Source organism: Salmo trutta, chromosome 7 (assembly GCF_901001165.1).
Source record: "Salmo trutta chromosome 7, fSalTru1.1, whole genome shotgun sequence".
Taxonomy (NCBI): Eukaryota; Metazoa; Chordata; class Actinopteri; order Salmoniformes; family Salmonidae; genus Salmo; species Salmo trutta.
This window is the reverse complement of record NC_042963.1, coordinates 42,521,912-42,532,157: the sequence shown is the minus strand read 5'-3', so window position 1 is coordinate 42,532,157 and position 10,246 is coordinate 42,521,912. Positions and strand designations below refer to the sequence as shown.

Here is a 10,246-nt window from a genome sequence, read left to right as displayed (position 1 = left end):
GATTTGTATATTTATATTCGTAGAATAATGGTATTGAGTTATTAATAATACATATTTTAACATTATGCCAATGTAAAGTTACACAAAAAACGAATCGCCTAAATATAAACCCAAGATATAGATGTGAACGATTCAGTTTGTCGCGGGAAAGCTTGAAATAAACAACATGCAAAATTGTACTATTTTATTTCAATGTGGTCGTTTAAGTTATTCTGTATTTCATTTTGTTTCTAGTTTGGACACTGTTAAGGGACTTGATTTACGTCATTAAGTAACTAGCTACTACTAGCGTTTGGTTTCTCAAGCTGGCTGAATACGATATTATGGCTCGACCAACAAGGTGTGTAGCTAAACTAATCTACAGCACAAGAGGTTGGTGGCACCTTAATAATTGAGGAGGACGGGCTCAAGGGTAATGACTGGAGCAGAATTATTCCATTCGCTTCGTTCCAGCCATTATTATGAGCCGTTCTCCCCTCAGCAGCCTCCACTGACCTAGAGGTAGCAGGCTGACAGTAGCTGCAAAAATCATGATAACTGTTTTGTTTTAGTGTGATGAATGATGACTATTTGTTCTCGTCAAAAGAGCCAAGAACCAATTGAATTACTCAGACTTGATGGAGCTTGATGATGGTACGTGATGATGATGTCAACTGTTTGGACATTCTCAACTTTTACATATTGTCATAATGTTAATGTGCATGCATTTTGTAATGTTTTGTATTTTTTTGTTGAATCAGATGAAGATTTGGCCTGTATGAAAGGGCCTTCCAGCAAGAAATCTCGGGTCCTTGTCAAAGAACCACAGAGAGACAAGAGTCTGCATCAATCAAGCAAATCTTTCGGTCAGGATTCAAAGAACACGTAGGCCAATCATTTTTTTTTATAGAAAACTTACTGCTACATATGTTTTATAGCTGTCACACAGAAAAACATCTTTACACACTGCCAACAAAGCACACACTACCAACAAAGTCAGGCACTATTTTGATCAGTGTGCAGGTAGGCTGGTAATCGACAGTCCTGTTTTGTGTGTGTGTGTGTGTGTGTGTGTGTGTGTGTGTGTATGGGTTTCAGATTGTCTTTAGATGACGAAGAGAATGAAGTTGATTCACAGGCATCCTCTTCTCTCTCTGTGCTCCAAAGAGCTGTGGTTGTAGAGAAAGCACCCAGTAGAATAAGTATGTTCAGTGATCCTTTTATAAAGCCTTTATGAACATTCATTATTTAGGGAAACATGTCAAACCTACTGTATAACATCTCAGACATAATTGAACATGCTGTAAATCACAACACTAACAGTAAACCCTGCCTATAGTCTCTTTGTTCTAATGACTTTCTCTCTCCTAGACCTTCATGAGGTCACAAGTGAGAGGGGATCCAATGTCAACCCCTCCAGCCAGAGACGGGCAGCTGTCAAAGCTAAAGATCAACAGAGATCCATACTGAAAGTGGAGAGGATCAGCCAGGTTGAGAGTGGGCAGGAGGATAAGGATTACAAGCCTACCTGCATACCACGTAGCTACCATCTGTCATCACGTTAATGCCCTCAATAAGAAATGTTCACCCAATTATAATGGATCTAAAGTATATTGTGCTGCTATTACATTTCTCTGTGCTTTCCTCTGTTACTCCCACCACAGAGAGTTGTAGTCCGACTCCAGCCACATCAAAGCCTGTGTTAACTCAGAGGAAGCTTGCTGACACTCCCACTTTACCTGGTAGACCATCCCCTATCAGCCCAGTAGGTGGCAGGCTTCTAAAGTGGAATCCACCAGGTGAGGCTCAGTGACACAATTGGAGATTCTCTACTGGACAAAGGTTCGCCCTCTCCTTAACTCCTCCGTCCTCTGCGACCCGGAACCGATAAGTGGTCGAGGAGAGAGTCAATTCGTTAGTAGGCAAACCGAGGAGTATGCTTCCCTCCTTACAGACTTCAGCAAAGGATGCACAAGAGTATCTTCCTGGTGGCTAGCGTGGAAGTGTTTTAAAATACCCCACACACAGGCCTTTCTAATCGACCTGGCCCGGTTATCCTGGAAGGATTTTGACCTCATCCTATCAGTAGAGGATGCCTGGTTCTTTAGAAGTGCTTCCCTCACCATCTTAAATAAGCATGCCCCATTCAAAAAATGTAGAACTAAGAACAAATATAGCCCTTGGTTCACTCCAGACTTGACTGCCCTTGATTAGCATCTAATAGCCCCCGCGATATGAAACTTTTCAGGGAAGTCAGGAACCAATATACACAGTCAGTTAGGAAAGCTAAGGCTAGCTTTTTCAAACAGAAATTTGCTTCCTGTAGCACTAATTCCAAAAGTTTTGGGACACCGTAAAGTCCATGGAGAATAAGAGCACCTCCTCCCAGCTGCCCACTGCACTGAGGCTAGGAAATACTGTCACCACCAATATATCTACGATAATCGAGAATTTCAATAAGCAATTTTCTACGGATGGCCATGCTTTCCACCTGGCTACCCCTAACCCGGCCAACAGCTCTGCACCCCCCGCTTCTCCTTCACCCAAATCTAGATAGCTGATGTTCTGAAAGAGCTGCAAAATCTGGATCCCTACAAATCAGCAGGGCTAAGACAATCTGGACCCTCTCTTTCCAAAATGATCCGCCAAAATTGTTGCAACCCCTATTACTAGCCTGTTCAACCTCTCTTTCGTATCGTCTGACATCCCCAAAGATTGGAAAGCTGCCGCGGTCATCCCCCTTTTCAAAGGGGGTGACACTCTAGACCCAAACTGTTACAGACCTATATCCATCCTGCCCTGCCTTTCTAAAGTCTTCGAAAGCCAAGTTAACAAACAGATCACCGACCATTTCGAATCCCACCGTACCTTCTCCACTATGCAATCTGGTTTCCGAACTGGTCATGGGTGCACCTCAGCCACTCTCAAGGTCCTAAACTATATCATAACCGCCATAGATAAAAGACAGTACTGTGCAGCCGTTTTCATCGATCTGGCCAAGGCTTTTGACTCTGTTAATCACCGCATTCTTATCGGCAGACTCAATAGCCTTGGTTTCTCAAATGACTGCCTTGCCTGGTTCACCAACTACTCAGATAGAGTTCAGTGTGTCAAATCGGAGGGCCTGTTGTCCGGACCTCTGGCAGTCTCTATGGGGGTGCCACAGGGTTAAATTCTCGGGCCTACTCTTTTCTCTGTATATATCAATGATATCGCTCTTGCTGCTGGTGATTCTCTGATCTACCTCTATGCAGACAACCCCATTCTTTATACATCTGGCCCTTCCTCCAAACGAGCTTCAATGCCATACAACACTCCTTCCGTGGCCTCCAACTGCTCTTAAATGCTAGTAAAACTAAATGCATACTCTTCAACCGATTGCTGCTCGCTCGTCCAGCATCACTACTCTGGACAGTTCTGACTTAGAATATGTGGACAACCACCAATACCTAGGTGTCTGGTTAGAGAGTAAACTCTCCTTCCAGACTCACATTAAGCATCTCCAATCCAAAATGAATTCTAGAGTCGGCTTCCTATTTCGCAACAAAGCCTCCTTCACTCATGCTGCCAAACATACCCTCGTAAAACTGACTATCCTACCAATCCTTCACTTCGGCGATGTCATTTACAAAATAGCCTCCAACACTCTACTCAGCAAATTGGATGTAGTCTATCACAGTGCCATCCGTTTTGTCACCAAAGCCCCATATACTACCCACCACTGCGACCTGTATACTCTCGTTGGCTGGCCCCCGCTACATTTTCTTCGCCAAACCCACTGCCTCCAGGTCATCTATAAGTCTTTGCTAGGTAAAGCCCCGCCTTATCTCAGCTCACTGGTCTCCATAGCAACACCCACCCGTGGCACGTGCTCCAGCAGGTATATTTCACTGGTCATCCCCAAAGCCAACACCTCATTTGGCCACCTTTCCTTCCAGTTCTCTGCTGCCAATGACTGGAACGAATTGCAAAATTCACTGAAGCTGGAGACTTATATCTCCCTCACTAACTTTAAGCATCAGCTGTCAGAGCAGCTTACCGATCACTGTACCTGTACACAACCCATCTGTAAATAGGACACCCAACTACCTCATCCCCATATTGTTATTTATTTATTTTTGCTCTTTTACACCCCAGTATCTCTACTTGCACATCATCATCTGCACATCCATCACTCCAGTGTTAATGCTAAATTGTAATTATTTTGCCACTATGGCCTATTTATTGCCTTACCTCCCTAACCTTACAACATTTGCACACACTGTACATAGATTTTTCTACTGTGTTATTGACTGTATGTTTGTTTATGTGTAACTCTGTGTTGTTGTTTTCGTCACACTGCTTTGCTTTATCTTGGCCAGGTTGCAGTTGTAAATGAGAACTTGTTCTCAACTGGCCTACCTGGTTAAATAAAGGTAAAAAAAATAAAAAATGTATTGCACAACTAGCTACAATTGATTTGATCACTTTACACATTTATTTGGGGATTCCACCTCTGTAAATGTAATTTGCCTGATGGCGCGTGAGTAGAGAAGGAGTCTCATTTCGTACAAGCGCATTTGTGTCCATGTTTCGTCGCCTCTGCTCCTCGATCCTTGAACTTTTTCAAAAGTAGGCGAGGAGAGGCCGGAGGCGAGGAAAACCAATTGAGATTCTCCCTATATGTCTTAATTCAACTCTCTGTTCTTTATCACTAGCACAGAGTGGAATAAGTCCCAGCTCAACCCCGAATTCCACCACAAAGTCTCCAGGACAAGGCTTGCGACTGGGATTGTCCCGCTTAGCAAGGGTCAAACCTCTGCACCCCACTGCTAGTGGTAACTGACTCTTGCCCTACTAAACAGAGAGAAGTCAGAATCTCTTTTTCTTTGGTGTACTGTGTGTTTAGCCTGTTACTCTTGTGTTGCATTGCTAATATTGGAATTCTGTAATCATTTTTGTTTAGCATCTAGTGATTGCTATTCATCAAAATGTTTATTTATTTAGCATTTGTTTCTTACCATGCCTGCAATTGTCCAGTATTTTTTGTAATATTAACAAGCGTTTGATACTTTGCATACAGGTGTAATTCTTTTGGTGGTACGGTATTTACTCTGGTTCTAACTCGGATTTCACTAATGTCCATCATGGTTATTTCCATTCTCAGACTATAGAAGTTTGCTTGATCCAGCTATCCCCCTGCTAGAACATTAATTTAATGTTTCCCATTGAAGAAAACACTGAGGAATAAAGAAAATCTTCTGGAACTGTGAACAGTAGCTAGGTTTCCATCCAATTGGCAACATATTTTCATGTAAATATTCTAGAATCCGCATAAAGAAAATGTACCCACCAGTGGTACAGTATGTTTCTACCAAATAGACTTGATGTGGATAAGAAAACATGTGTATGATGACAGATTTGTTTTTCCTCAGTCTACACCCAATATCCCATAATGACAAAACAAAAACAGGTTTTATATTTTTTTGCAAATGTATTAAAAAACAGAAATATCACATTTACATAAGTATTCAGACCCTTTACTCATCAGTACTTTGTTGAAGCACCTTTGGAAGCGATTACAGCCTCAAGTCTTCTTGGGTATGACGCTACAACCTTGGCACAGCAGCTCTGGAGCAGGTTTTCATCAAGTATCTCTCTGTACTTTGCTCTGTTCATTTTTCCCTTGATCCTGACTAGTCTCCCAGTCCCTGCAGCATCCCCACAGCATGATGCTGGCACCACCATGCTTCACCGTAGGGATGGTGCCAGGTTTCCTCCAGATGTGACGCTTGGCATTCAGGCCAAAGAGTTCAACCTTGGTTTCATCAGACCGGAGAATCTTGTTTCTCATGGTCTGAGAGTCCTTTAGGTGCCTTTTGGCAAACTCCAAGTGGGCTGTCATGTGCCTTTTACTGAGAAGTGGCTTCCGTCTGGCCACTCTACCATAATGGCCTGATTGGTGGAGTGCTGCAGAGATGGTTGTCCTTCTGGACTGTTCTCCCATCTTCACAGAGTGACCATCGGGTTCTTGGTCACCTCCCTGACCAAGGCCCTCCCCCGATTGCTCGGTTTGGCCTGGCGGCCAGCTCTAGGTTGGTGGTTCCAAACTTATTCCATTTAATAATGATGGAGACCTTCAATGCTGCAGAAATGTTTTGGTGCCCTTACCTGGATCTGTGCCTCGACACAATCCTGTCTCAGACCTCTACAGACAATTCCTTCAACCTCATTGCTTGGTTTTTGCTCTGACCAGCATTGTCAACTGTGGGACCTTATATAGACAGGTGGGGGCCTTTCCAAATCATGTCCAATTTAATTTAACATAGGTGGACTCAACATCTCAAGGATGATCAATGGAAACAGGATGTACCTGAACTCAATTTCAAGTCTCATAGCAAAGGGTCTGAATACGTAAATAAGATATTTCTGGTAAAAAAAAAAATTATGATTTCGTAAACAAAAATATCTAAAAACCTATTTTCGCTTTGTCATTATGAGGGAAAAAATCGATTTGAGAATATGGCTGTAATGTAACAAAATGCGGAAAAAGTCAAGGGGTCTGAATACTTTCCGAATGCACTGTAATGTTTGTTAAATTAATATTTGTGCATAAAGGCGTTTCCACCGGCATTTCCTGCATAATTAATTTTACCGACACAAATGACAAACTATCTGTCAGCATTTACCTAAAATTACACCGAAACGTCCTGTTTCCGTCACAGTTGTCATGATTTTTTTTTATACAATATGAATTTACTCACATAAAAACTATGGACAGAAACCTGGTTATTGAAAGACAAAAAAAAACTATGTTTTTGGTCAGTGTACCAATGTCTATAGATCGGTGAATTTTCCAAATCAGCAAACTTGCAGTGTTTTTTTTTTTGGTAAGGTTTCATAAGTAAGCTCTTCAATTAGCCATTTTACAATTTATTGATCTATCTATTTGAGCTTTATGGTTAAGTTATGTAGTGACAAAAGTAACAGAAGTCACTTTCAGTGAAAGAAAGTCTTATTTTGCAACGGTTTCTTTTTCTTTTTTTCTTACACTTCTCTCCTTCCTGGATGACAGTTTTCAGTCACAAATCACATGCAGGTTGAATTTAACAAGTGTCTCAAATAGCCTACTATTATCCAGAATTATTGGGATGTTTTATTTATTGCAGTGACTACATGATAAGCATTACATGGTTTTCACTGAATTTAATCAGGAAATACCTTAAGTTGCAACTTAAGGGTATTGATTCATTCAGTGGAATTGTTCAAATAGCTTATTGGACTGTTGGCTGATGATGAGTAAACTCAGTGACAATCAGCACATTTCCTAATAATAACAAACATGAATGTGTGAAGATCATAACATTCACAGCAGGCATAGCCTACTGTTGTAAATACATATATGGTCTTCTAGGCTACAGTTAGATTGCAAATTACAACAAAAACATCCCTTTCTTATTTGGGTCACACTTCATATTCAGTTTATGACCTTGGGGCCTCAGGAAAGGACCCTAACTGGTCCAGACCAGATAACCACAAAATCATGAATGGATCCGACCCGAATCCGATATATGTTAGAGAACTTGTGTAACTGTGACGCCATCAGATCCATTGCTTTTAGAGTACTGAGCAATTACCCTAGTTACCGAGAGAGCGCTATAAATGTGCTGCACTGTTGAAGCGTGGAAGGTGCGTCAACTCCCCACAGATCAGCTACATTGATAGCCTACAACACGCTGCGGGACCCATACGGTCGTTATCAGCATTTTTTGAGGAAGTATTCCGTTAGGTCAGTCAGGCGTGATCGTGACAACATAGTAATCTGTTTGATTTTTATCATAGTGAATCATGAGTGCGCCTAATAATTCCGAGCAGAAGAGGTTAGTTAGCTGACTCTCCTACAAATAGCCCACTATCAAAATGTTTTGACATGTTATATGATGTGATTGACTAGAATTAGGCCTACATGTCAGGTATATTTCACTTTTATTTGTTGATAGTATAATTCATTATTTTTGCATAACTTTGTAACATAGCAATATGAATGGAGAAAGGTGGATCATGTTTTTTTTATTTTGAAGCAGGTTTTTGCCAGTAGTTTTTGTCAGTAGTTTACCACTAGTTTACAATATATCCAGGACACACTCCTTGCTCTTAGGAGCTGTACCTCAGCCTAGACAAACCAAGAAAACAGCAACCCTTCTAAAACAAACTAATTGGAAAACCATGACAATCAACTTCTCTTAGATAAACGAGGCTATTAAACCATCTGAATATCTTATGGCACATGATATTGTGTGTTTTTGACAGGAATGCAATGAAGAACAAGCTGGAAAAGTTGATAAAGGGTGGCTCCCTCTCACTGATGTAAAAGGTAGGACGAAAACACTATCAGAAATTTGGCCTGTAATTCTTCCATTTCTATTTTTCAGTACAGTAGGTTATTTCTGCTCAAAGCACCCCAAAGCAAATGGTGTTGCACTTATTTCCAAGGGTCCCATTAGCTTTATCCAGGAACCAATTGTTTGTGTCTGTGGAGTCTTGGTCCCTTGGGCTGGAAGGAAGGTTGCAGGACTGTTGTGCACTCCACACTCACTGAGCATGTGCAATCAGGAGTGCCCCAGGCCTGCTGCCCAACTGACTGGTCCTCTCTGCACTCTCTTTGAATGTCAACTTGTGTACATGTCACCAGAAACCAAAGTAAACCAGACATGCGTGTTAGAACACTGTTATTACATGATCATAGAACTCTTATTACAAAAAAATCACATTGCTCTTAAGGAAAATGTGAAAAAGGTGTACCCTGTATGCATCCATACATCCGTCAGACTAAACTTAGACTTATTATAAAGTCAGGAACATTGGGATCAATAAAATTTGGGCCACATTATTGGTGCAGTCAGAGCCTTCTACAGTATTTCAAAAGAGGGCTCTAGGTACAGTAGCCTACCATTTTTATTTTGAGAGCTCCAGCAATGCAGGTGTGAGTGTGACCTAAACCTAGTATGGGCCAGCTGACCCATTCCCAGGGCCTCGGGGAGATTAGTGTGGCCAATACATCACCTGTCAGCACCAAGCCAGGGTTCCACTCTGGTTCCGCTCTCCGCTGATACATTTTTCATACAGGCCACTCCACTGCCATGGGAACTGACAGTCCCCAGCAAGCAGGAATTACTAATTCCCTTTGAAGTGAGACAGAACAGGAAGTGGCTTCCATGCTCCCTGGGACTGGGTCTATTAATAACTACCTCAACGGGATGTCAGTCTGGAATTAGACTGAAAACAAGGTAATCACGGAAGAATGAAGGAAAATGAAGACGAGGTAGCTTCTGAAGTTTAATTTCAGCAGAGACAGCAGATCTTTTGGGTGAGTGTTTAAAGTGGTTAAATTAAGAATGTCATTTCCATCACGACATAAATTACATGTCAGATTGCCACAATGTGGAAAAAAGATTGCAAGGGATCTTGGACATGACAATTCACCAAGTCCAAAGGCACAGAAGAAATATGGCACCTTCAATATGCTACTACAGTCAAGTCCTTTAAAACATGTTGGGGCTAGGGGGCAGTATTTGACCGGCCGGATAAAAAACGTACCCGATTTAATCTGGTTACTACTCCTGCCCAGTAACTAGAATATGCATATAATTAGTAGATTTGGATAGAAAACACTCTAAAGTTTCTAAAACTGTTTGAATAGTGTCTGTGAGTATAACAGAACTCATATGGCAGGCCAAAACCTGAGAAGATTCCATGCAGGAAGTGGAAATCTGATTTGTGGAATCACCTTCAACACTTTGCCTATGAAACACACCGTGAGTTAGGATTCATTTAGCACTTCCTAAGGCTTCCACTAGATGTCAACAGTTTTTACAAAGTGGTTTGAGTCTTCTCCAGTAGAAACTGACCGAATGAGAGGCCTGGAAAGTTGGTCATAGGGGGAGGGCCATTACTACTATGACGCGGGCGCCCGTGGGTACCCTCTCGTTCCAAAACATTTAGTAAGACAATGCAATCGTCCGCCTTGAATATTATTGAAGCTCTGATTGAAAAAGGCCCTAAAGATTTATGTTATCCTGTTATGGCTAGGGGGCAGTATTTTCACGGCCGGATAAAAAACGTACCCGATTTAATCTGATTATTACTCCTGCCCAGAAACTAGAATATGCATATAATTATTGGCTTTGGATAGAAAACACCCTAAAGTTTCTAAAACTGTTTGAATGGTGTCTGTGAGTATAACAGAACTCATATGGCAGGCAAAAACCTGAGAAGATTCCAAACAGGA

The 10,246-nt window shown here is 41.6% G+C and overlaps 1 protein-coding gene across 4 annotated transcripts; it reads left to right on the top strand.

The window, feature by feature from the left end:
- Positions 1-91: 91 nt before the first annotated feature.
- On the top strand, positions 92-8,384 carry LOC115197440 (RAD51-associated protein 1). Of its 4 annotated transcripts, none has more exons than XM_029758959.1 (8): positions 92-340; positions 587-633; positions 741-864; positions 1,078-1,181; positions 1,351-1,518; positions 1,644-1,778; positions 4,677-4,796; positions 5,126-5,480. In XM_029758959.1, exons 1-8 carry the CDS (start codon positions 324-326, stop codon positions 5,170-5,172), a joined length of 762 nt encoding a protein of 253 aa, XP_029614819.1. In that variant the 5' UTR covers positions 92-323; the 3' UTR covers positions 5,173-5,480. The 4 variants fall into 4 exon arrangements, with proteins under 4 accessions (XP_029614819.1, XP_029614822.1, XP_029614821.1 ...); XM_029758962.1 differs by having other exon boundaries at positions 92-372; XM_029758961.1 differs by lacking the exon at positions 5,126-5,480 and adding an exon at positions 8,269-8,384 and having other exon boundaries at positions 93-340.
- The last annotated feature ends 1,862 nt before the right edge of the window (positions 8,385-10,246 follow it).